At 45.6% G+C, this 27,861-nt stretch overlaps 1 protein-coding gene across 2 annotated transcripts in view; it reads right to left on the bottom strand.

Moving 5' to 3' along the window:
- FAM184B (family with sequence similarity 184 member B) overlaps positions 1–27,861 on the bottom strand; it is a 114,311-nt gene that overhangs the window by 8,132 nt on the left and 78,318 nt on the right. The window contains exons 9-14 of one of the 2 annotated variants that reach the window (XM_082652778.1): positions 16,222–16,351; positions 15,230–15,421; positions 8,018–8,171; positions 4,909–5,072; positions 1,897–2,075; positions 105–251 (exon numbers count right to left, since the gene is read on the bottom strand). In XM_082652778.1, the coding sequence (XP_082508904.1) occupies positions 105–251; positions 1,897–2,075; positions 4,909–5,072; positions 8,018–8,171; positions 15,230–15,421; positions 16,222–16,351 (966 nt within the window). The remainder of the gene's footprint in view (positions 1–104; positions 252–1,896; positions 2,076–4,908; positions 5,073–8,017; positions 8,172–15,229; positions 15,422–16,221; positions 16,352–27,861) is intronic. The other variant, XM_082652779.1, reaches the window with a different exon arrangement.

Genomic DNA, 27,861 nt, shown 5'->3' with positions numbered 1-27,861 from the left:
AAAAAAAAAAACTAGGAGAGTCCTGGGGACACTAGGATGAGGTCCCCCTAATAAAACGGTACATCTACTAGTCCCTTCCAACCTGGGGCCAAGTCTTCACTTACTCGGTTTCCAGGGCAGCCAGCCGGGCCTGGAGCTGCGCTTGAGCGCTGCTGAAATCGGCCACCATGGCCTGCATCTCCTTCCGGTGTTCCTGGCGTAGCATCTCCACCTCCCGGGCCCGCTGGGCTTGCTGATCCTCTTCCAGCAGCCTGTGGGGCGGGGTGGAAGCACAGCTGGGCTTGTCCAGGCTCTAGGGACTGAACCTCTAGGGCACTGGAGTTTCTCCCCACTCTGCTGGGTGGCCTGCAGAATCTAAGGTCAGGACACAGTGGGAAGGAGATCCGGGGTCTCTGCGTTGTGGGGTCCAGCTTGTGGAACCTCTTCTCAGTACCTTCCACCCCAGCATTCCATGAAGGAGAAACCTGAGCACAAAGGGCAGCCTTCTGGGGGAAGGGGTGGAGGAGAGCTCAGGAGAGGAGTCCCAGAAAGCACTCCTTTCACTTGGAGGAGGTGGGTAGGCCTGGAGGCTGAGATTCTGTATCGGAATTACCAAACGTTGTGGACTCTGAGCTGGGAGACCAGCGGTCCAGGGTGGGGAGGCAGGATGGGAGAGGGATTAGGAGAACACTGTTTAGAGCCAGGCTGCCTGCGTCCCTCCGCGGCCTCCCCCATCACTTCCTAGCTGCGTGACTTTGGGCGAGCTACGGTCTGCTCAGTTTCTCCATCTGACAACAGTGGCTACCTTACAGGGTTATTGAAAGGATGAACTATGTTAATTCATGTCCAGAACAGCCCGTGGCACAAAGTGTATGTTCGACCATCAGCTATCACTTTTCTTAACCTTGGGGTGGGGCACTAAGGGATCCTCAGACCAGCCTCAGGGGGCCTGACACCTTCTGAAAGTACATGCATATTTTTGTGTGATGATATCCTTCTCCAGGAGAGGGACATCGTTTTCCTCACCTGGAGGGGGCTATAATCGGAAATGGTTAGGAGCCCCTACTCTGGTCCAGTCTCCTTATTCCAGTGTCACATGGTGAGTCTCTAACTGAATTTAAGGTGCTCCACCTTGGCCAGGTGGATTCATGGCTGTTTCTCAGATGAGCCTCAGGCCTACTTTCACGTGAACTTTACGCCAGGGACTGGAACATTCAAACTCTGGGATGAAATGGACAAATGCCTTCAAAGATACAAACTACCAAAGCTCACTCAGGAAGAAACAGATAACTTGAAAAGTCCTATATCTATTAATGAAATTAAAGTTGTAGTTATAAACTTTTCAGCCAGGGAAAAAAAGGCCATCAATTCAGGACTTGATAAAGGGCTATCCAGCCTGGACAAGGAAATCAGAGTTGCCACCACAACTTACCGAGTACCAGGGTCAGTGCTAAGCATCTTCCTATACATTTCACTGCATTCTACAAGAGCCCTGAGAAGGGGTGGTGTTTTCTACTTTTTACAGGTAAGGGCAGGGTCTTGGAGAGATTCGCAGACTCGCCCAAGGTCACACAGCTAGTTAAGAGCAAACAGAACTGTCTTAACTATTCCACTGCACTGACTCCCTAAGGCTAGTTTTGAGGATACTTTTGGCATCGTTAAGTTTGATTCCATAGATTCTCTGATCTGTAGGGAAACAGGGTACCCCTCCCCCCATTTCAGGGCTAACCCTAGGCGTTTCGAGATCTAGAATTCCTAGACCACTGATACTTTCCATGGGTCAAAGGAGTAACATCAGTGAAGTGCTGGCGTACTTGGGAGACCTTTCTTTGGGAAGATGCCAAGGGTGCAACCCAATCTTAGATCCCAGAGGCTCGCCAAGGGGCAAAGGAGAGAAGCCCCGACCCGCAGAACTACCTGCGCTGGTCGCGGAGCTGCAGCGCCTCCTGCCGCTGCTGTTCCACCTCGGCCCGCAGCCGCCGCACTGTTTCCTGGAGCTGCGAGTTCTCCTCCCAGAGGCCGCATCCCTCGCTGGGCTCCTGCTTGGCGGCGCCCTTGCTCGTCGGGGAGCCCGCCTGGCCCCGACCGCCCCCCTCCTAGGGAGAAAGCAGCCAGAAGAGCCGTTTGCAGGAGGCGCAATGGCAGACAAGGGCCAGAGATGTGCCGCGGCAAAGACACAGCCTGGAACCCAAGTCGGGCTCCTGATTCAGGAGCTCACGTCTAGTCTCTTAAAGTTTTCTGCTTTGAGAGTTGGCCAAGTGTGGGCCTCAAAGAGTCTAATAATGCCGGTGAGCCAAGAATGTGGCTTAAATTAAAACAAGCCCAACATTGCACCTGTGTGGAGTGGGGGGGGAGGGGGTAGGATGTCTCTGAGCTGCTTCTTGTTAGGACACTAATTCACTAATTACCCCCCAAAGGTCTCATTCCCAAATTCCATCATATTGGTGGTTAGGGCCTCAACATGTGAATTTGGGGCAAAACCACACAGGGCAGAGGAAGGGGAGAGTGAATGTTTGCTGAACAATAACAATCTGTCACATCACCTCACAGGATTCTGATACAGCGGGTCTGGGTACATCCCAGCCCTGTGTCTTTTGAAAAAGCTTCCCAGGTGACTCTAAGGCCACCACAGTTGTAATCCACTGCCCCGCACTTGCCCTTGCCCGTCTCTACCTAGGGTGCCTTCCACACCCAACCATTCCTGCCTTGGTGATGTCTTCTTAACCCCTCAGGGGAGAGGCGACAAGCTTTCTCTTCTCTGAGAGCTAGATCCTCTCCGTGTGGAGGTTATAATGAAGTGCACTGATTTGTTGAAATGCTGGTTTCCTCCACCAGACCAGCAGCTGTTCCGGGAAGGAGCCATCTCCTCTTCATCTTCCCAATCCTATAGCACCTAGCACAGTGGCTGGGATTCAGCAGGTGCCAAATGAATGCTTGCTGCGAAATGATGCTTGAATGTCAGTGGTTCCGACAGAAATACAAAGACTGATATCCACCATTAAATGGGGTCAGGGTTAATCCCCGATTAGTGAATGTAGCAGTTTTCAAGTCCATGCAAACATGCCTGAAGGTTTGTGCATCTGTTCCTTCCAAAGACTGGACAGCATTGCACAGGGAGCATGTGTGGCCTAGGCCCTGTACCTCTTGCTTCCAGCCCTGGGGTTTGCATAGTGTGGGATGCCCATGGGCACCACCTGGCACTCACACCTGCACGACCTGAAGAGCCTGGTTAAAGTCCCGTGGGACCACCCTTGACTAGTGGGAGAGAGAAGCTGCTGGATAAGTGCATCCCCCTCTGTACTTGGCTGCGACAGCTTTGAGAATTATTTCATGGGGCTCCTCAGAAGATCCCAGTGGATGCAACACCACTTACCTGCAGTGGTGGCCACGCTGGGAATGCATCCTGACATTGCACCCCCCTTTCACTCCTGCTGCCTGGGGCTGTTACTTCTTGTGGATATAATTCTTCTCTGTGTGGGATATCACCCAGGGCCTTGCTGTTCCTCCCGGAGGGTTCAGAGCTTCCCTCCAGTGAGGTGTAGGTGAGGACTGGATGTGGATGACCAGGTACTGTCTCATCTGCCCAGCCCGGGTTCTCTATCCATAGCCCTCAGGCAAGTCTGTCATTCATTGCAGAGGGCCCAATAGTGGGCCCTCCAGCCACCAGCTGTCACCATTCCACACTCCCCCTATCTCCTTCCACAGGTCCAGGTGTCCTCCACCAACTTAGAACATTTAATGGATCAATCATATTCTGTTTTCCCTCTGCTAGACTTTACCAACCGAGCTGAATTCATCGTGATACATCACTTGTTAATAATTCTCATTAAACATAGAAATCGTCTTCAGGTTCTCAGTACCAGCAAAATCTGGAATGAACCATCCCCATGTTCCTGCGATCTTCAGCAGGTCTGGGACACCAACTAATCGTGGCTGTCTGCACACCCTGGTGGAGACTCTACTGTGTGTGGAGCTGTGTGCCGAGCACTGGGGGTGGGGCTGGGGGATGAGATGAAGCAGACATGGCTTGTTCTCAAAGGATGCCTAGTCCAGGCGAGGAAACAAGGGCATCCATGAAGCGACGGGTCTCCAACAGGACAGGCAGGAGAGGCGGGTGCCAGCTGAGCTATTGCAACAGGAAGTGCTCCAGGAGCGAATAGGGTAGAGAGGTCACGGGTGTGGAGGGGAGGCCTGTAGCATGGAGGGATCGACTGGGCACTGAAGGATCAGCTGGGCACTGGAGAGGGAGGAAGGGGTCCCAGGCAGGGGGCAGGGCATATGCAAAGGCAGTGAGGCAGGATGCAGAGCCTGCATTTAGAGCAGAGGGGGATATGCAGCCAGTGGGTAAAGGCTTTTCAATGTCAGACTGACCATTGGGAGCTTATTCTCATAGCAGTAGGGAGCCACTGAAGGCTTTACACAGATGCACTTTAGATGAATACCTGAAGCCGTATGTGGCGGGCTAGGGAGAGATGCCTGGGTTGTTAGGAGGTCCCTGTGCTACCCAGCAAGGTAGGAATTATGGAGGGCAAGGAGGGGGATGATGGGCCGAGTCTGACCAGAAAGTTCAAGGAGAGTCAGCACTGACCTTTGGTGACAAGCTCACCTGCCCTCACAGGAACAGGGGGGTCTAGACAGGGAGTCTGTCTGGGGAGGTGTTCTGAGAAACTCTCTGTAGGTCTACAGGACGGACCCTGTCTGGCACCAACACCCTGAGATCCCACTGCATCTGCATTTAAAATAACACGCTGCACTTAAAACTTGTTTTTGCTTTCCAAAGATGGGAGCCTGCAGGCTCATCGTGTCCCCTCCAGGCCTGTGGAAAGAGAGGGTCTTTCCCCCTTCAGACAGGGGGTGACCGAGCACCCAGAGCCTCTCCCTGACACTGCTCCAAGAAGGGTGTGGCATGGGCAGGGCAGGGGTGCTGACCTCTGCAGTGCTGGCACAGTCCTCGATATCCCCTGGACACTGGCTGACGGCCTGTCGCTTGCCCACACTGCCCGGGGCCCTCAGCTCAGCCTGCAGCGCTTCCAAGTCCTTCTGATGCTCAGAGCAGGCAGCCCGCTGCTCCGCCAGCTCCTGCCTCAGGGCCTCTGCAAAAGGAAGAGCATCGGAAAGTCAGGAGCACGGTGAGGCCAAAGTCTCTTCTGCAGGGACCACAGTCTCTGGGGTGGGCTGCAGTGGGGAGCTGCTGCAGGCGCTGGTTCGAGTTCCCCAAACTTGCTTACGTATTTCGAGAGAACAGTAACAACAATACCATGTACAGAGCACTAAATGTGCTAAACCCTTGAAAACTGTGCCCAGTTAGGCCCTACTACCATCCTAGCCAGTCTCATCCCTCCCATTTTATGACGAGGGGACAGAGCCTCAGAGAAGCTGAGTAAGTAGCCCAGAGCCACCCTGCTAATAAGCGGTAGAGTCAGGATTCAACACTTTCCATGGTTCTTCTTCCCTTGGGACCACGTGCTTCGCCATTGCTGGTTAGTTAGGACGGGTGGTGGGTCAGGGTGGGACAGCCTGGGTCCAGAGCTGAACCCCGAGGCAACACCTGGCCTCAGCACCAAGTCAGAAAACTAAGAAGAACAGGGAATTAGCAAATGACCCAGTGGCCTCTTCTGGGGGTGCGGGTCTCAAATCGGAAATGTTGATATTTGTGCCAATACTTAAGGAGACAAAACATTCACAGGTTCTACTTCTCACGGATGTAAGGTCCCAGCTGGATTGTGAAGGTGGGAGATGGCATGTCATCCCAACAGGATCATGATTAAAACCAGAATCATTCAGGAGAAATGTACATGCCCTCCTTAACTCAGGGACCAGTACAGCCAGAAACTCGAATTTCTCCTCTGAGGTTAGTAGGTGATTTCTGATAGTGTAACGCTTACCAGCATGATCAAAAGGCAAAGAAAACAATCATTTCAAAAAGAATATTCTCTGATGGAGTAGACACTATTCAGTGAGCTATTAATTAATTAATTAATTTATTTTTTGGCTGCGTTGGGTCTTTGTTGCTGTGCGCGGGCTTTCTCTGGTTGCGGCGAGTGGGGGCTACCCTTTGTTGCCACGTGCGGGGTTTTCATTGCGGTGGCTTCTCTTGTTGCGGAGCATGGGCTCTAGGCGCGCGGGCTGCAGTAGTTGTGGCTCACGGGCCCTAGAGCGCAGGCTCAGTAGCTGTGGCGCGCGGGCTTAGGTGCTCCGCGGCATGTAGGATCTTCCCGGACCAGGGCTCAAACCTGTGTCACCTGCATTGGCAGGCGGTTTCTTAACCACTGCGCCACCATGGAAGTCCGAGCTATTAAATTTTAAAGAGAAGATGATTTTCAAGTGCTAGTAAACTTGATACTTTATTTTCTATTATGGACTTCTGAGACCGTATTTTAGTTATTGCAAATTACTTTTGAAACATTGTTCCAATAATCCTAGAGGCCATAAGATACCCAGTACAGGCTGTAGTACAAAGCAAGTGCTCAACATATATTTGTAAAACAATTAAATGATGTTTAGAGTGAAAATTAATGATATTGTGAAAGCGTATCAGTTGTAAAAGATTTCCCATAAGTTTACTAAGGTTCTCTGAAAAGGACAGTATTTAAACACATAGAAAAGTTTAATGTATTCTGATGCTTCATACCAGTGAAGCCCGCGTTTCCTTTAGATGCTGCTAACTTTAGCATTTCCCACGCGGCCGCCTCATTCCAGGGTAGCTGCTAACTAGGAAATCTGTGGGACTCTCTCTCTCTCTCTCTCCTTCATCCAGAAACGTGCAGAGCTGACGTGCTGACATGCAAGTGAACAGGACATACTGTATAATGAAAACTCAACCAAGCAGCAGGTAGAACTTATTCACTTATGGAGGTAAAGAAAATGCTCTTCCCAGAATTCTCTTAAGGAGAGCCCTGTCTGGGATTGAAGAAATATTTTAAAAGGTCAATATGGGGCTTCCCTGGTGGCGCAGTGGTTGAGAGTCCGCCTGCTGATGCAGGGGACGTGGGTTCGTGTCCCAGTCCGGGAGGATCTCACATGCCGCGGAGCGGCTGGGCCCGTGAGCCATGGCCGCTGAGCCTGCGCGTCCGGAGCTCCGCAATGGGAGAGGCCACAGCAGTGAGAGGCCCGCGTACCGCAAAAAAAAAAAAAAAAAAAAAAAAAGGTCAATATGGTCTTGAATGCTAGGCATGAAATAAGGAGGGCATTGGTCTTGCTCTTAAGAGTGAAAAAGAAGATGAGAGTAAAAGAGAAAATGAGGGAGAGAGATGATCTACAAAAATGGAGAGAGGCCCTTGGAGTCAGCCGTGCAAAGTTGGAATATTCAACAATAATGACAGTGAACATTTACATAGCATTTACCATGTACCAGGCTCTATTCTTCCCATGTATATACTCACATAATTCTAATAACAGCCCAATGAGGTGGATACTATTATTATTCCCATTTTACAGATGAGCAACTGCATCACAGAGCAGTTAAGTAACTCGCCTGAGGTCACACAGCTAGTGAGCACTGGAGTCAGACTTCAAGCTCAGACAATTTAGCTCTGGAGCTCTTTACTGCCTCTGGAAACTTCTAGAATGCTTTGTGTGACAGGTTTTTGCTGTAGAAACTGAAGAGGAGGTGAGTTTCATGCTGGGGATAATGCGGGGACAGGGAACAGCAAGGAGCCTGGGGGCCTAAGTCCCCAAATTTGCAGAAATCTTCAGAAATGAGCGTTTGAGGTTATCTCAGGAAACTCTCACGAAGGCTCAGAGATCTGGCTTATGTTCATCAATGACGATGATATTATCTGCACTCACTGGGCTCATGCTATATGCTAAGCATTTTATATTTAATATCTCATCAAATCCATACAATGCTTCTATGATGGAAGGACAAGTGTAACTCCACTTTATAGAAAAGGAAAATGAGGCTGAGGGCAACCTGTCCCACATCTCACATCTTGTTGGTGTCAGAGCCGGGAGAGTCACCCCGGCCCCTACCCCTGGGCCCCCTGCTGCCCCTGGTTTCCGCGTGTGAACCCTGCTGGGTGCACAGCCGGCCGCGTACCTAGCAACAGCGCCTGCTGAGCCTGCATCCTCTCCAGCTCTCCCTGGAGCTCTTGCTGGGCCTTCTCCTCCAAGGCCTGTAGCTCTAGCCGGTGCGCCTGGTGCTGGATCTGGAGGCTGCGGCTGGATTCCTTCTTCAAGCGCTCCTCTGTGGCCTGTGGGCAAAAGTGGGAGGAAGGAGGCATGGAAGTGGGCACAGAGGGGAGACCTGTCCCTTTTGCCTAGCTCCTCCTCTGTGCTGGGGCCCCCGCCCTGAGCACTCACCACTCCCTGATGGAGAGCTTATCAGGCTACAGCGAATGCTCCCCTGCCCATCTGGAATGACAGTGATGGTCTGGCCATAGCAGCCATTTTGTGCTGTGTGAACCTAACCCCTGTTCACAGCTGACTGGACCAGAGTGGACACCTGATCCAAGCTGGGTCAATCGTTGGGAATTTGGTGTTAGGAGGAAGAGAGCAGGAAAGAGACAGACAGACACTGGCTATAGGAAAAGCAAGAAAACACGTTCTCCCCTATAGGGCCCTTAGAAGGGACACAGCCCTGCCAACACCTTGATTTTAGGATTTCTCACTTCCGGCTTCTAGAACTGTCAGATAATAAATTTGTGCTGTGTTCGGCCACCAAGTTTGTGGTAATTTTGCTACAGCAGCAGTAAGAAACTAATAGTTTCTTAGAGTTCCAGTATCACATACCACTTTTCAGGTGAGGAAACTGAGGCTGGGAGGGATGAATTCGCTTTCCCAAGGTCACACAGAAAAGATGCAGGATTAGGAGGAAAGAAGCTCAGAAAGGTGAAGCGCCATGACTGAAGACAGGTAGTGGCGGGGGCAGGAGTGTGACCCATGGGCGGCGGCGTCCAGGGCCCAAGCCCTACCCGCTCCCTCATGCAGCCCCTGGGAACAATGAGAAATAGGACTGCAGCAAATGCATGAGGCTCCCATTAGGGGTGAGCAGGCAAGGCAGCTACCTGAAGACCGCAGCGTCTTTGCTTTGCTACTCCCCAGCAAATGGGGAAAAACGGTCTTACTCCTCTCGTGGGAAACTCAGTCATCCCCTGGTGAGTTTAATAAGACAGAAAAGTCTTGCACTTTTCAAACTCTCCGATACTCTCCTCCTCTTGCACTTGCTGCAAGCCTCAGAGAACTCCAACTGGTGACCTTTTTTATCCCTCGGGGAATGTGAATGGAGAGATTGAAGCAAAGGTTTGTAAAAGATGGAGCCAAACTCTCTCACTCTGACCCGGCGTCTTCAGGTCAGCCCTGCCTGCTTCCGGCTCAGAAGCCCTTGGCAGTGAAGACCATGCAGGGTTTAGCCGCCAGATTTTATATCAAGTCAGACACTCATCCCTGGCAAATTGCTCTAGCCTCTTGTTTGCCTTGCTCTTGTTGTGGCTGGTTTGGGGCCTCCTAAGCAGCCTGACTTCACCCCCAACTCTCCATGTTCCATCCTATATAAAGTCTCCTTCCCCTGTGCTCCCAAAATACCATGTGCGGCCATCTCATGGCTCCAATTTACTGAATTACAGCAACCTGTTTGAGTGGCTGCCTTTCCCCTTAGAGGTGAGCTCTTTATGGGCAGACTGTGTTAATCATCTTCGTATGTCCCGAGTTCAGCACGATGGTAGCTCAAGGTAAATGCTCAATAAATGAGCATGAGTAAGAAGAGTGGATCTTCTTAAAATTGAGCTCTTCTATGGACTGAATGTTTGTGTCCCCCCACCCCCAAAATTCATATGTTGAAACCTATTCCCCAATGTGATGGAATTAGGAGGTGGGGCCTCTGGGAGGTGCTTAGGTCGTGATGGTGGAGCCCTCGTGAATGGGATTAGTGCCCTTATACAAGAGACCTCAGAGAGAGCTCCCTTCCTCTTCTGCCATGTAAGGTTATAGTGACAAGATGGCCATCTATGAGCCAGGAAGCAGGCTCTCAACACACCCCATATCTGTCCGAGTCTGAGACTTGGACTTCCAGCCTCCAGAACTGTGGGAAGTAAATTTCTGTTGTTTATAAGCCACTCAGCCTGTGTTATTCTGTTAGAGCAGCCTGAACAGACTAAGACAAGCTCTTATTCAGTCATATACTGTTCTAAGCACTTTACGTGGATTATCTCTTTTGACGCTCTCAGTGGTCCTATGTGGTACATACTATTAGCCATCATTTTATGAATGAGGAACCTGAGGCACAAGGAAGCCTAAGCTCTCTTTCCTCTTAAGTGGCAGAGCCAGGATTTGAACCCAGGCATCCCACTCTTAATCACTATCCTGTGTTAGGAATGACCAGATGTCTGCCATCTCCAACGAGAACTGCAACCTGTCTCTTTTGTCTCATTCTGGAACCATCCCATGCAGACTGGAGCCAGCAATAAAGACCCCGTGAATCTGGTTCCAGGGTGACCAGGGACTGGGGCTTAGAACCACAGGGTCCCCCCAATGGGCAGAGCACCCTCCCCCTCTCTCACCACCAGATCCTCCTTCCTCCAATCAGTCGGAGGCCCTGGGACACCTCCCTTGCAGGTGGGCCAGCCCTCTGTGCTTCCTCTGCCTCCTGCAGGGGATTGAGGCCTAAAGCCTGGAGGGGTAAAGCTCAGGCCAACCCAAAGGCTGGCGTGACCCAGCAGCAAATAACCTGGGAATCTCGGCAGCCTGAGCCCTTATAGATTGCAAGCCAACCTGGAAAAAGATTTAAGAGAATGAAGGAAGAAAAAGAACTCACAAATTTTATAAATTTATTTATTTATTTATTTATGGCTGCATTGGGTCTCCATTGCTGCGTGTGGGCTTTCTCTAGTTGTGGCGAGTGGGGGCTACTCTTCATTGCCGTGTGCGGACTTCTCATTGCAGTGGCTTCTCTTGTTGCAGAGCACGGGCTCTAGGCACGCGGGCTTCAGTAGTTGTGGCTCACGGGCTCAGTAGTTGTGGCTCACGGGCTCTAGAGCACAGGCTCAGTAGTTGTGGCGCATGGACCAGGGCTTGAACCGTGTCCCCTGCATTGGCAGGCGGATTCTTAACCCCTGTGCTACCTGGGAAGTCCCAGAACTCACAAATTTTGAACACCTACTAAGTGCCAAGCAGTCCACATTGCATGATCTCATTTCTTTTTTCTTTTCTTTTTTTAAAAAGCCTATTTTATATTTTTATTGGGGCAATACATGCACATAGTATAAAGAGTCAAATAATATTTTCAAAAAAGGAAAACCAGCACCTCTTAGCCCTCTTTCTTCCTCCTTCTGCATCCTGCCCACTGGAGGCAGCCACTGGCAACTCTTTTAGTTCTTTCTTCTGATATTTACCGCCATTAACAAGATAGTACCTTCCTTCTGCTTTTTTTTTTTTTTTTGCGGTATGCAGGCCTCTCACTGTTGTGGCCTCTCCCGTTGCGGAGCACAGGCTCCGGATGCGCAGGCTCAGCGGCCATGGCTTATGGGCCCAGCTGCTCCGCGGCATGTGGGATCCTCCCGGACCGGAGCACGAACCCGCGTCCCCTGCATCGGCAGGCGGACTCTCAACCACTGCGCCACCAGGGAAGCCCCGCTGTGTCTTCATTATTTTAGAAATGATGAATTGTCTTCCCATTATGGTGGATGAGGATTTTGGTCTCATACATTCTTCCCCTTCCATTCCTTATATAGAGTTATCTTGTTTTTTTTAAATACAGTGAAATATATTCAGTATTTATCCTTCTTGTGAGTACCATTTACTGCTGAGCTAAATGAACTATAATTATTAAAATCTACCTTATACATAGTTTTGTTTTTCCTTGCACTAATAACTACTGCATTTTTAATTTGCTTAGTTTTTTTTGGATATTTGGCTAAGTCTTCCTACAACCTCTAAAAGCTTTGTAAAATACTTTCACTACAATCTTTCACGTGGCCAAATCGGTCAGAGAAACCACCAGGTCTATTTTTCCTCGGAGGCATCTCCTCAAGAGCTCTCAGTCATCATGCTCCAGTCTACACTGAGTTGTTCCCTCAGCCAGTGGCATAGCTGGGCTCCTAAAACCTTCCTTCTCCTGTGTTGGATTCTCTGTAGCCTAGATCCCTTTTCTTTCCTCTTTCTTGATTTGCTCCCTTGTTTTGGTGGGATATTCTTCAAGGAACTTTCTAAGGAAAAGTGTATGGAAGATGTATGGGTCCAACAGGAGATAGAAACCACACAGTAATTTAAACAAGGGAAACTGAATCTAAAGAACTATTAAGCTCTGATAGGAGAGTAACTGTAGAGATGCAAAGAGAACTCTGAAGGGTATCCTGAGGCTGAGGGAGAGCATTCAAGAAAGGGAAAGCTTGGAAGGAGGAGCCCTTCCCCAGCCTGGGATCCAGATCTTGTTGGAGAAGGTGTGGTGGCAGCTCACTGATGGAGATCACCAGGTTGCCCAGGCCAGAGTCAAGCAGGAGTAACCCTCCACAGTGCTGGTGAGCCACAGATGGGCAGGTGCCCAGAGGGAACAGGGGCACCAATGCAGGCATGAGGGCCAGAGGGAACAGTGTTTGCCTTGGGAGCGTTGCAAGAAACAAACTTCTGGGGTGCAGGCAACAGCAGCCAACAGGCAGGAGCCCAGAAAGAGTCAGGGTGTGCAGGTGTGAGGATGGAGTCTGTGGTGTCCACATCGGGAGGCCACAGGAGTCACTGGGCCTGGACCAGGGCTACGAGATCACTGTGAAGTCACTGGGGGAGTATCACCCGATGTCCTCACACACCCAGAACTCTGTTCAACTATGCAACAGAAGCCAGAAACAGGACACAAATGCAACTGCCGGAACCAGGAAGAGAAGCCTCCTTCTTCCTGCAAGGTGCCTCCAGCGCCTTCTACTGACAAAGCTTAACACTGTGCTCTCTGTAAAGGAGGAGAAATGCTTAAAGAATCCAGATCATTATCGTAAGCAGGCATCAAGAGCTGAGAGGCATAAACTGATAACAGAAGGTAAATGTCCTAATATTTCATTTGTCTGATATATTTTTATTCAATTTTCACTCTTGCTAATGGTTTTAATTGAATTTCTCAAAATTGCTTCATGATCTTCTTGCTTCCCTGTTGCTGTTGAGATGTCTGATGACATGTGGATTCAAGTACTTTGAGGCTGGTACCAGTTTTCCTCGTTGGGAGCTTTTAGAATTTCTTCTGTTTCCTTGGTGTTCTGAAGTTTCAAGACAAGCCTGGGTCGGGTTTTTTTCATTTCCTTGTAGGAATTTCATTCTGTTATTTCTTTGAAAATCTCCTCCCCTCCATGATCTCTTTCTGGAACTCCTATTTGCTAGATATCAGCCTCCTGGATTGTGTTTCTACACTTCTGGTTCCTTCTCTCCCATCATCCATTTCTTTGTCTTTCTACTTTGCTGTCTGGAAGGTTTCTTCATTTTCTATATTTCAACTCATTTACTGATTTTTAAGTTTTCTGCTATCCTGTTTTATATTTTAAAAGAACTCTTTCTTGCTCTAATTGCCCCCTCCTTTGCAAATAACATGTTGTCCTTGTTTCATGGATGCAAATCTAATCTCTTAATTCTGAGGATATCAATCCTCATTGAATTTTTTTTTCTGTTCCCCGCATTAGCCATTTCCTCTGAGTTCATTCTTTTCCTCTTGATAATCTTGGATTCCCACTCTCCCATTAGAGACTTCCTCGAAAGTTTAGTAATCTTCTGCTGTCTCTTCATATTTAAGAGTGGGCACTGAAGGATAATCAGAAACTCCATCTGTACCTGGGGTGGTGCAGCAGGGGGGCATCTGTTGGATGGTGAGTTCCTCTGGGGACCTCGGTTCTAGCTGCTTGTTTTCTGGAGCTGAGCAGAGAAAGCATTGCTGGGGGTGTGACAGAGGTGACTGTAGTCCACCGAATGGTTCAGTACACAGATTTTCACCTAAACTTAGTCACACATGCAAGCCTCATCCCAGCCTCTGTGACTGGCACTTCCTAATTCAGAGTCTCTCTGGCTTAGTTTACCCAGGGATCGCTGCCCCCCACCCCAATCTCTTGTCCTTAAATAAGACAGAGGTAATTGGCTGACTGTGCTGGGTAAGCTGGGAATCTGGGCTTCTAGGTGAGTCATACCCTCCACCTCACTCTTGCCTTCTGTTTCAACTGGTGCCTCCAATTCCTGGCTTCTCTGAGTTCCACTGTCAGCTTGATTCTCGTCCTTCTCTGTCTTCAGGCACTTTGGTTTGGTTTGAGTCTCTCTGCTCTGCACGGTCATATACTATGTCTCCATTTGTTTCCTGTCCTCATATATTGTGGTTCAAGGGTACAGATGTCTCCCAGCTTCATCTGAACAGAATATGCTTCTGCTGTGTGTCTTCATTGGTTTTTTAGAGCATTTCCAATAGGAAAGAATTCAGAAGTCTTTATTTTGCCACCTTAAAACCACAACTCCCACGTTTTTTCATTTAATCATCTTGACATCTCAAAGAAGTGGGTCTCAATATCCCCAATTTATAGAAGGGGAAATTAAACTTGAGGCTTTAATTCAGTGAGACCCTTGAGTACCTAGCTACTATGAGCTAGGAGAGGATTCGGTAATGGACAGGTGGAGATGGTTCCTGGCTTCAAGGGGCTTCCAGTTTGGTGAATTTGATCATATAAAGAGGGAATTAGCGTGTGAAGCCAGCCCGCTGTGTGAAGCCCGTGGTGACAGTGTGCTATCTGTAACAGTAAGAGTAGGAGCCCATCTCCTGAGACAGCAGGGAGGGAAGGCCTTCTGAGAAAGCAGAAGGTAGAGGTGACAGGTGAAAGATGCCTGATCCTCCCTGCTGATTACACATCGCCGAGGTCATCATTGTTTTCCAAGCCCTTCGGAAGGTCTATTTCTGCTGAGCTGGTCTTTCTCAACTCTGGGCTGCCCTCCTCTTTTCAGCTGCCAGGCTAAGCCTGACTCCTTAGCACACATCATGCATAACATTGCCCAAGTCATGAAAGAAAGTTTTTCTTACAATATCAAGATCATGGGCAGATGGGGAAAAGCAGTACCGGAAGCTCAAGGGACCTGAGTCTGAATCCTTGTCTTGCCACTTACTAGCTGTGTGACCCTGAGCAAGTTACTGAACCTCTCTGAGCCTCTTTCCTCATCCAGAAAGAGAATATGATAATAATGACCTCGTAAGATGATTGTGGGGACTGGAGATAATGTACATAAGGCACCTCATAAATTGCCGAGCAGATGCTTGCATAGCAAGTGCTAGGTAGTAGTTAGTGGACGTCATCGTCAGCACCCTTACCTTGACTTCCTGGTTTTTGGCCTTCTCGAGCATGCGGAGCGCTCGCTGGTGGGCGGCCTCGAGCTGAGCTTTCGCCACCTGATTCTGCTGGACGCTCTCCTGGAGCTCGCGGTCGGAGAGCTGCTTGAGTGCCCGCAGGTCCTCCCTGTAGCTGCTGGTGCACTGCTCCAGAGCCTGCTGCATCTGCGAGACCTGCCCGCCAGAGCATCTGACCTCAGGCTGTGCCCCTCACCCCGCCTGGGATTTTCTTTAAATATAAAAGCTTTCTGAACGTCTCCGCAGCCCAGCTGAGCCTCCTCTATCCAAGGGAACTCTGAGGGGGGTAGAAGCTGCAAGCGTAAAGAATCCGGGGACAGCCAGCTCTCCTGGGGGCTCCTCAGCTAGAGCCATGGATGCCAGGGAACAGGGAAGAAGGGCTGGAACGTATGCCACCCAAGAGAAATCAAGAGACCAGAAAACCCTCCAAAGGTCTACACAGCAGCCTCCCTTGCGTGGCCCCCCGTGCCCAAACCTCACTTTCTTACAGAAGCTTTCCCTGACAACCCTATTTGGCATTATACGCACCCTCTCATCACCAGACAGCCTCCAAATCTCCTTCATCCTGTTTTTTCTTTTTCCTGAAGCCCTTAACATGTTCTAATATACTATGTGCTTTGCTTATTTCCTAGGTCTAGTATTTTTTGTCTGTATCCACCTCCTCTGCTAAAATACAAGCTCTGTAATGCAGGACTTTTGTCTGGTTTGTTCACTGACGATATCCAAGCACCTAGAAGAGTTCCTGGCTCCTAGCAGGCGCTCATGAGCCATAGCAGGTGTTGAATGAATAAATAAACAGAACCAAGAATCCCACCTCGCCCTGGACCTGGAATACCCTCCCCAGCTTGAACAAGAATCAGACCCTGCATGCATTTCCAAGGTTGTCTGCAAGACTAAGGAAGAGGTAGGGTCTCACTCAGGATGAGGGTGCATCCCCACCACGGCTGTCCTTCTACCTGGGCTTGCAATTTGGCCTTCTGGCTCTGCCACTCCTCCTGCAGACGCTGGATTTCCGGTGCCTTCTCCTTCGGCAAAGAGCCCAGCAGAGGCTGCAGGTCACCTCCCTCCTTGAGGGGCACTTTGATCCTTTGAAGATATGGAGGCCAAAATCACAAAAGATCTCAGGCTGGAAATGACATGGTCACCCTGATAACATCTCAGCCACTCGGGCTGGGGGGAGGGAGCTCCGATGGCGGCTAGTTGAATGAGAGACATCTCACTTGGACTTTAAAAAGCCACTTGACTACAAATTCTCAGTGCTATTGCACTTGGGATACTGTCAAGATTCAGCTGGAATCACCCGGCATCTGTTTTAGTGGGTGCTTAATAAATGATGATTAATTGTCAGAATGACTGAGAGCTTAGAGTTACTTATATGGGGTCCCTGGGGGCTTCAAAAGAAGAGGTCTCTGTGGTCTAATTTCACAACTTTTCCTGCATATGGAAAAAAATAACAAAACAATGATGCTTTACTTGAATACAGTACTTTACACTTTTCAAAGCACACTCAAAACTTTTACTGACTGTTCCCAGCTATAGATAGGAGGATTATAAATAGGCCTTTTTGTGTGTGTAGCAAGAACAAGCAAACGCTGGTTTAAAGCTCCAGTAGTTTCTGTATTCTAGAAGAGATGCTGACAAATATTTTTGGAGGAGACTTTCCTGTACTCAGTTCTGGGCTTTTAAACCAGCTGAGAAATTCAAATGTGATTGGTTGAGATTGTAAAGTTAAGTATTTATCCTGTTTAACAGTGCAAAAGGATGCCACATGGTGGGCATCTCTGCCAAGATTGCTGGGACTCAATGACGTTTTGCTTCCTCTGGCAAAGACATCAGGCCAGAGGACCAGAGGTTAGGGAGTTAGGGCCCTGGACTGCGAAGAAAGGCCATGATAAGGACTCTGGCTTGGCAGAGGTGAAAAGGCCCAGCAACATGGACAGAGGGGACCCTTGAAAGGAAGGGCAGGATGCTAAGGGCAGCATAGCGAAGTGGTTAAGAGCATGGACACTAGAGCCAGATTGCCCAGGTTCAAATTCCAGCTCTACTACACTGGTTATGTGACCTTGGCTGAGCTCTTCAAATTGTCTGGGTTTCCTCTTCCATAACATGGGGTTAATAATAGTACCTTTCACACAGATTGTTATAAAGCTTAATAGAGTAAATATCTTAAAAAATGCTTAACATTATGTCTGGCACATAGTTAATAATCACATAAAAAATTAATCAAACATTTAATAAATTGAGAAGTTTTCTTTCTCTGCATCCTAATTCTCTTAGGTTATCCTCAAACTTTTGGAAGCTATGCTAAACATAACCATATTTAAGGAACAATAAAGGGGCGATGCCTTGGTCTGAGCCCTGGTTAGGAGAAGCCAGAGGTGATAGACAGTGAAGCAGTCTAGAGCAAGAATGATAAGTGACACTACCAGGCTGGATGTGTGGAACAGGTAAACTTTCCCTGGGGAGGGGACCAGACTTTCTCCCAGGGCTCAGTTATTATTTTAAAAAACGTTTTATTGAGGTAAAGTTTACATTATTGAAATTATATGTACAGTTCAATGAGTTTTGACAAATACACACAACCATAAAAGCAACACCCCAATCAAAATATAGAACATTTTCATTACCCAAAAACTTCCCTGCACCCTCTTCCAGTCAATCCACCATCCACAGGCAGCCAACGCTTTGATTTCCATCACCATAGATTAGTTTTGCCTGATCTTAAGCATCATACAAACAGAATCACCTGGTACTACATAATGTCTCTGGAATTCAACCACATTGTTGCAAACGTCAGTAGTTCATACTTTTGGCTGCTGAGTAGTATTTCATTACATGAATACACCATGATTTGTGTATCCATTTTCCTACTGATAAACAACATTTCAGCTGTTTTCACTTCTGGATTATTATGAATAAAGCTGTTAGAAACATCCTTGTACAAATATTTTTGTGGATATATGTTCCCATTTCTTTTGCTTAAATACCTAGAATTGGAATTGCTCGTAGGTATATGCTTAATTTTTTAGGAAACTATCAAATGGTTTTCCAAAGTGGTTGTACCATTTCACACTCCCAGGAGCAATGCATGAGAGTTCCAATCACTACATCATTGCCAACATTTTGTGCTGTCAGTCTTTTAATTTTAGCCATTCTGGTAGGTGGGAAATGGTATTTCCTTTTGGTTTTAAGTTGCACTTCACTAATGACTAATGATGTTGAGCACATATTCATGTGCTTATGGGCCATTCATATATCTTTTTTATGGAAGTGTCTATTCAAACATTTTGTCCATTTAAAAAATATGCTTGTCTTTTTATTGTTGATTTATAGGTCTGTGGCTTGTCTATTCATTTTCTCACTGGCATTTTTTTAATGAGCATACATTTTAATTTTGATGAAGACCAATTTATCAATTGTTTTTGATGATTAGTATTTTCATGTCCTAAGAAATCATTTCCTACCCCAAATTTTCAAAGATATTTTCCTATGTATTATAGTTTTAACTTTATGTTTAGATCTAAGGAACATCTCAAATTAATTTTTATGCATGGGGTGAGGTAGAGGTTGAAATTTATTTCTTCTCATATGTTTATCCAGTTCCAACACCATTCGTTGAAAAACTTTTCCTCTCCCTATTAAATTGCCTCAGCACCTTTAAGAAAAATTAATCTAACATATTTGTGTAGGTCTATTTCCAGAACCTTCATTGTTTTTCATTGATCTATTTGTCTATCTATATACTGCTACCATATAGTCTTTATTACTCTTCATAATGTCTTCATAATGTCTTAAAATCAGGAAAGCCTGAGTCCTCCAGCTATGTTCTTCAAGATTCTTCTTTTATCTAGGTCCTTTGCTTTTCCATATCAATATTCAGAACAGCTTATTTATTCCTACAAATAGGGCTATTGGGATTTTATATGGGATTGAACTGAGTCTATAGCTCAATTCAGAGTAAATTAAGATCTTAACAACATTGAATATTTCAATCATGATCATTCTGTCTATAAATAAATATACTTTTATTCTTCCTTTCTAATTTGTAGCTTTTTCTTGCTTTATAGGACTGGCTAGGACCTTCATGACAATGTTAAGTAGTGAAAGCAGAATTTTTGCCTTGTTTCAAATTTTAGGAGGAACGTGTTCAACATTTCACCATTATGCATGTTTACATAGTTTATCGTAGATGATCTTTTTCAGGTTGAAGAAATTCTCTTCTATTCATGGACTGAAGAGTTTTTATCACGAAAGGATGTTAAATTTTGTCGAATGCTTTTGTACGTCTATTGATATGATTCTTTTTTTTTAATAATTTTTAAAAAACTACTTATTTTTATTTTTGGCTGCCTTGGGTCTTTGCTGCTGTGCGTGGGCTTTTCTCTAGTTGCGGCGAGCAGGGCCTACTCTTCGTTGCGGTTCATGGGCTTCTCATTGGGTGGCTTCTCTTGTTGCAGAGCACGGGCTCTAGGCATGCGGGCTTCAGTAGTTGTGGCACTCGGGCTCAGCAGTTGTGGCTCACGGGCTCTAGAGCACAGGCTCAGTAGTTGTGGCGCAAGGACTTAGTTGCTCCGTAGCATGTGGGATCTTCCTGGACCAGAACTCGAACCTGTGTCCCCTGCACTGGGAGGTGGATTCTTAACCACTGCGCCACCAGGGAAGTCCCGATGTGATTCTTTTTTCCCTTTATTTTTTAATGTGATGAATTACATGATTACCATTCAAATGTTAAACCAACCACGCATTCCTGGGATAAATTCTACTTGGTCATGATGTATTATTCTTTTTATATATTGCTTGATTTTATTTTCAAACATTTTGTTGAGGATTTTGCATTCATGAAGAATATTAGTTTGTCTATATTGGTGAATGTTTTAGGTGCCTTGACAAAAGTTTATTCTGTAGTTGTTCAGCATATTGTCTATAGGTATCAATTAGATTAAGTTAGTTAAAAGTGTAGTTCAAATCTTCTATGTCCTTGCTGATATTAGTTTAATCATTCAATCAAATACTCAGAAAAGGGTGTCAAAATCTCCAAATGTGATTGAGAATTTCTCCCTTTAGTTCTCTCAGTATTTGCTTCATTATTTTTAAAGCTTTGTTATTAGGTAATACAGATTCAGGATTGTTATGTCCTCCAGGTGAATTGACCCCTTTACCCTTATGAAATATCCCATTTTAATCCCTGGTAATACTCCCTGTTCTGAAGTCTACTGTGATATGAATATAGCCACATTAGCTTCCTTATGTTTCATATTTGCATGGTATGTCTATTCCTACCCTTTTACTTTCAAACCTATCTGTGCCTGTATTAGGGCTGCCATGCAAAATACCACAGACTGGGTTGCTTAAAAAGCAGAAACTCATTTCCTCATACTTCTGAAGGCTTGAAGTCCACGATCAAGGTGTCAGCAGGTTTGGTTTCACTAAGCCTTCTTCTAAGGCTTCTATTCTTCTGAAGCTTGCAGACAGCTATCTTCCTTCACCTTGTGTCCCCATGTGATTGTCCCTCTGTTGGCATTACCAGTGTGCTAATCTCCTCTTCTTATAAGGACATATTGGGTGAGGGCCAATCTAATGACCCCATTTAACTCAATCATCTATTTAAAGCCCTATCTCTAAATACATTCACATTCTAACATATTGGGGGTTAGGGCCTCAACATATGAATTTGGGGGGCGGGGCACAATTCAGCCAATAACAGTGTCTTTATGCTTAAATATCTCTCTTGCAGACAGCATATAGTAATGTCTTATCTTTTTATCCTCTCTGGCAATCTCTTTCTTTTTACTGATGTCTTTGTTTCATTTACATAGTAATTATTGAAATGGTTGGGTTTAAATCTATATCTTCCTATTTGTTTTCTATTTGTCCAATCCTTTTTCTTATTGTTTCTCCATTCTTCTTTTTCTATCTTCTTACCTGACAAATATTTTTTAGGATTCCATTTTAGTTCTTTTATTGGATTTATTTTAGCTCTTCTTTGTATTCATGTTTAATGTTGCTCTATGGATTACAAATTCTATCCTTAACTTATCACAGACTACTTAGAGTTAATATTTCACCTCTTTATATAAGTCCCTTATAACAATAATTCCATTAATCCCTGTTCTTTGTGCTAGTGTGGTCATATATTACTCAACTACATGCATTATGAATTCCGTAATACAATGTTTTTTTATATTATTATTAAGCTGTTAGATGTCTTTTAAAGAAATTAAGGAAAAACAGTAGTTTTTTATATTTACCTATACATTTACCATTTCTGATGCTCTTCGTTTTCTCCTGTAGATCCATGTTTAAAGTTGGTGTAATTTCCTTTCAGCTTTAATAAATTCCATTGCCGTTTATCATACTGCAGCTTAGCTGGTGAAAAATTCTCTTAGCTTTTATATACCTGAAAATGTTCTATTTCAGTCTCATTTTTGAAGGATGTTTTCACTGGATTTAAAATTTGGACTTGACAGGTTTTTTTTTTCCTTTTAGTACTTTAATGATATTGTTCCATAGTTTTCTGGCTTTCAGAAGAAAATAAGACTGGAAAGCTGACGAGAAGTCAATTGTCATTAGTATTTATGAAAAGTCACCTGTCCCCTGTATGTAATTTGTCTTTTTTTTCTTTTTTTTTTGTCGTTACGCGGGCCTCTCACTATTGTGGCCTCTCCCATTGCGGAGCACAGGCTCCGGACGCGCAGGCTCAACGGCCATGGCTCACAGGCCTAGCCGCTCTGCAGCATGTGGGATCTTCCTGGACCGGGGCACGAACCCGTGTCCCCTGTATTGGCAGGCGGACTTTCAACCACTGCGCCACCAGGGAAGCCCTGTAATTTGTCTTTTTAAAAAGCTGATTGCTTTAAGATTTGGGGGGGGATATATTTTTTTTCAGCAGATTTTCTGTGGTGTACTCAGGCATTGTTATCTTTGGATTTATTCTGTGGGGAGTTCACTGAGCTTCTTGAGTATGTGAATTGATGTCCCACACCAGTTTAGGGGAATTTTCAGTCATTATTTTTCCAAATATTTTTTCCTCCTCCATTTTCTTTCCCTTTTTTCTCTTGGGCTCCAAATACATGCATATTAGACCATTTCATATTGTCCCACGAGTCAGGAAGAATCTCTTCATTTTTGAAAAATCTTTTTTTCCCCTAATTCTCTGAACAAGACAGTTTCTACTGATCTGTCTTCAAGCCACTAACTTTTCTTTCACGGTTTTAATTTGCTGTTAAGCCTATCCAATGAGGTTTCCATTATGGATATTGTACTTTACAGTTTTAGAATTTCCGTTAGTTTCAAGGTTTTCATTTCTCTGCTGAAATTCCCTATTTGTTCACTCATTATAACAATCTTTTCCTTTATGTCCCTGAACATAGCTCATACAACTGCTTTCAAGTCCTTGTCTGCTAATTCCAATATCTAGGTCATTTTCGGCTTTATTGGCTGGTCTTTTTCTTGATTACAGGTCGCACTGTTCTGCTTCCTTCCACGTCTCATAATGTTTTCATCAAATGCTCAATATTGTGGATAATACAATGTAGGGAGTCTGTATTATGAATTCCTTTCAAAAGTGTTTAGTTTTGTTATGACAGCCAGTTAAATTACTGAAGGCTCTTTCTGATCCTTTTATGCTTGGATTTGTCTTTTGTTAGAGCAGGTATATTTCAACATTGTCCTTTGTTCTAGGGTGTGGCCCTTACCCTATAGGGTATGTTTCTTACTCCTAAAGTGTTACTTTTCTGAGGTCTCAACTAAATGCTCAGAGAGCTCAGAAAGGCTTTTTTATTCTGGCTGAGCTGAGACTCCAATGTCTGCTAGCATTGAATCTCTGGTATCTTCATTTTCCTCAGCACCATGGCAGCAGCACACTCCTAGGCCTCATGGAGTCTCATCTTGTACATGCTCACTCAAGCCCCTGGCAAGGACCTATAGAAAACTCTCATAGATTTCTGCCCTCTATCCCCCCCACATAGGATCCTCTCTTCTGGTATCCTACCTTACAAAGTCTAGCTGCTTTGGCAGCCCTGAGCCCTGACATCTGCCTGCTCAGCTCAGCTTGCCTCCAGTTCTCTGCACTGTGGTTGGCACTGTCCCCAGGGAGAGAGACAGGAGCAAATGTGGGGTGATTATGGGATTCAACTCATGTTTCCCTTCTGAAGGACATGGTCCTTCTCTGCATATTGTCCTATTACTCAAAAGAGCTGTCTCATATATTTTGCTCAGTTTATAGTTGTTTACAGAAAGAGGGAAAGTCTAATACCAGTTACCCTGTCATGCCTGGAAGTGGAAGTTTCAGTCCTTATTATTGAGTATTAAAGGAGAGAGTGACCTTGGAAAAGTAGAAAAACTGTGGAACTTCATGTGGCACATAAGAACAGCTGCCCTAAGTTGAGATGTAGTTAAAAGCGTGAGTTCTGGAGCCAGAGAAACTATCATCTGGATCCTACCATCTACTGGCAGTGTAAGTAGATGGGCAAGTTACTTAACCTCTCTGTTCTTCAGTTTCCCTCATCTGTAAAATGAAGTACTTCAGGGACTTTGCGGGTGGTGCAGTGGCTAAGAATCTGCCTGCCAATGCAGGGGACATGGGTTCGAGCCTTGGTCTGGGAAGATCCCACATGCCATGGAGCAACTAAGCCCGTGTGCCACAACTACTGAGCCTGCGCTCTAGAGCCCGTAAGCCACAACTACTGAGCCCACGTGCCACAACTACTGAAGCCCATGAGCCTAGAGCCCGTGCTCTGCAACAAGAGAAGCCACTGCAATGAGAAGCCCGCGCATCACAATGAAGAGTAGCCCCAGCTTGCCACAGCTAGAGAAAGCCCACGCGCAGCAGCAAAGACCCAATGCAGGCATAAATAAATAAATAAATATTTTAAAAAATAAAATAAAATGAAGTACTTCAATAATGGTGTCTACCTAATGAAGATGAAATGGGTTAATCCAACATTCAGTAAATATTTGTTATTTTCATCATCATCATTATTCCCTGGAACACCACTAATGGGAATTCCCCTCTCTTACTCCATTTTATTGCCCCAAATTCCCTCATATCCTAAAAACCTGATCTTATCCTACCATCTCTCATAAAGCAAGCCATAGCTAACTCTCCTGACTCCCCATGCTCCCTTTGAAGTTGATTGTGACCTGCTACCCCCCACCTTAAATCAACAGCCACTGGAAAAGCCACCTCCCTCTTACAGCCACCATGCCAAAAGTTTCCTGACAAGCATCCTTCAAGGGGTTAACTACTGAATACGCAGCCTCACCCCTTAAAGGAGCCAATGCGTTTGTTCTGTCCTGCAGCCTCTAACCTTGGATCTTTCTATTCCTTTCTCATCACTGCTTAGTCCTTACACTCCCACTAAAACCACTGTGGAAGAAGCTTACAGACCCCACACCTCCTCATTTTGTTCTATAGTTGAGGAACCCCTTTATCAATATAGCTATGCGGGAGAAAAAGACAAGTCTGTTGTGACCACCACTGCTGTTGCTCTGCCCAGCATCTTCTCCTTGGGGAAGCCTTTCCTCTTTCCATGGTGGTCCTGTTTAGTCCACAGGGTTTGGGTGCAGCTAACTCTGCCCTCATCATTAGCTGGCCCCAGGGAAGGGCATGTGACACATACCTGGCCAATCAGAGCCAGGCATCTCCTTGGCCAGAAAGACTGGCTCAGAGATGCACATGTGCCCCAAGCTGGGCCCCTTAGAAAACTCTTTCAAATTCCTGCCAGTATTTTCACAGTAAAGTTTATTTCTTTCCCTTTGGAATTGTGAGTTTTAAACAGGACAAGATTTGTGGATGCCAGTGGTAAGTGACAGTACCAGGATTTAGTCTGGAGGCCTGACTCCAGAGCCTGTGCTCTTTAACTTCTATGGTTCTACACCTCATAGATCCTGAGACAGAATCTGGAGGGACCTGTGGAAGTATTATTAGCTGAAGAGTTCACTGGACTACAGGGTACCCGACACTGCCATTGATATGATTTAGGAGTGTAGGCTCTGCTTCCTCAGTGCTATGTGTTTCTGTCCCCTCAAAATTCATATTTTGAAGCCTATTGCCCAATATAATGGTATTAAGAAATGAGGCCTTTGGATTCTTTACAGACCTAGAACAAAAAAAATCTTAAAATTTGTATGGATACACAAAAGATCCCGAATAGCCAAAACGGTCTTGAGGGAAAAGAACAGAGCTGGAGGAATCAGATTCCCTGACTTCAGACTATACTACAAAGCTACAGTAATCAAGACAATATGGTACTGGCACAAAAACAGAAATATAGATCAATGGAACAGGATAGAAAGCCCAGAGATAAACCCACGCACCTATGGTCAACTAATCTATGACAAAGGAATAATGGAAATAAAAACAAAAATAAACAAATGGGACCTAATGAAACTTAAAAGCTTTTGCAAAACAAAGGAAACTACAAACAAGACGAAAAGACAATCCTCAGAATGGGAGAAAATATTTGCAAATGAATCAACGGACAAAGGATTAATCTCCAAAATATATAAACAGCTCATGCAGCTCAATATTAAAAAAACAAACAACAAACAACTCAATCCAAAAATGGGCAGAAGACCTAAAGAGACATTTCTCCAAAGAAGACATACAGATGGGCAGAAAGCACATGAAAAGCTGCTCAACATCACTAATTATTAGAGAAATGCAAATCAAAACTACCATGAGGTATCACCTCACACCAGTCAGAATGGGCATCATCAGAAAATCTACAAACAATAAATGCTGGAGAGGGTGTGGAGAAAAGGGAACCCTCCTACACTGTTGGTGGGAATGTAAAGTGATACAGCCACTATGGAGAACAGTATGGAGGTTCCTTAAAAAACGAAAAACAGAACTACCATATGACCCAGCAATCCCACTACTGGGCACACACCCAGAAAAAAACATAATTCAAAAAGACACATGCACCCCAATGTTCATTGCAGCACTATTTACAATAGCCAGGACATGGAAGCAACCTAAGTGTCCAGACAGATGAGTGGATAAAGAAGATGTGGTACATATATACAATGGAATATTACTCAGCCACAAAAAGGAACGATATTGAGTCATTTGTAGAGACTGTCATACAGAATGAAGTCAGAAAGAGAAAAACAAATATGGTATATTAATGCATATATGTGGAACCTAGAAAAATGGTACAATTTATGGACACCAAAGCAGGAAAGTGGTGGTGGGGGGTGGTGGTGGGATGAATTGGGAGATTGGGATTGACATGTATACACTAATATGTATAAAATGGATAACTAATAAGAACCTGCTGTATAAAAAAGAAATAAAATTCAATAAATAAATAAATAAATGTGAATACCCATTTAAAAAAAAGAAAAAAGAAAAAAAAAGAAATGAGGGCTTTGGAAAGTGATTAGGTCATGAGGGTGAAACCTCCATGAATGGGATTAGTGCCTTTATAAAACAGACCCTAGAAAACTCCCTTGCCCTTCCACCTTGTGAAGACACAGTGAAAAGATGCCTTCTATAAGCTAGAAAGTGAGCCCTCACCAGACACAGAACCTGCCATCACCTTGACCTTCGACTTTCCAGCCTCCAGAACCATAGAAATAAATTTCTGTTGCTCATAAGCCACTGTTAAGCAGTCCAAATGGACTATGGCAACCAACTACTTGAAGAGCTGCCAGATGGTAGCATGGCTTCCATGTCATCTGTCAGGACCCCACACAGCCGTTGATTAGTGTGGGGCAGTGGATTATAACTGTGGTGGCCTCAGAATCACCTGGGAAGCTTTCTCAAAAGACATAGGGCTGGGATGTACCCAGACCCACTGTATCAGAATCTTGTGAGGTGGTGTGACAGATCATTATTGTTCAGCAAATATTCACTCCCCTTCCTCTGCCTTGTGTGATGCTATGGATTGAATTGTGTCTCCCCAAATTTACATGTTGAAGCTCCAATCACCATTGGTGGTATTTGGAAATAAGGCCATGGGAGGTAACTAGGTCAGGCCAGCGGAGCCCTCATGGTGAGATTAGTGTCCTTATAAGAAGAGACACAAGAGAGACCTCCTCCCACACTGTCTGCCGCCTTTCTCTTCACCATGTGAGGACACAAGAAGAAGATGGTCATGTGCAAACCAGGAAGAGAGTTCTCACCAGGAACTGAATGGACCAGCACCTTGATCTTGGGCTCCCCAGCCTCCAGAACTGTGAGAAATAAACTTCTTCTATTGTATGGTATTTTGTTATAGCAGCCCAAGCTAACTAAGACATGTGGCAAGCATATTCTCCTCTGCCTAGGGATATTAGTTTTGGTCATGTGACTTTCTTTGGCCGACAGAATGTGGGTAAAAATGAGAGAATGCAGTTCTGAGTGTAGGCTTTAAGAGGCACTGCATGTTTCCGTTTCCATCAGCTTTTTTGAGTTTCCTCCCTTTACCATGACAACAACATGCCCTGGAGGGGCTAATCCGTCAGTCTCGGTCCCAGCATGGGAAGGCATCTGAGCAGACTTAAACTCTACCCATGGTTTGGGGCAGAGCAATAACAGCTGACTCTCAGTCAGGAGCCAAGCTCATAAAAATAGCAGAGCTTGGCAGAGCCAAGAATAAAGATAGCTGACC

The sequence above is a fragment of the Grampus griseus genome, assembly GCF_964374135.1.
Source record: "Grampus griseus genome assembly, chromosome: 4".
NCBI lineage: Eukaryota > Metazoa > Chordata > Mammalia > Artiodactyla > Delphinidae > Grampus > Grampus griseus.
Note: the sequence above shows the minus strand (reverse complement) of the source record. Positions and strands in the feature narration are given on the sequence as shown.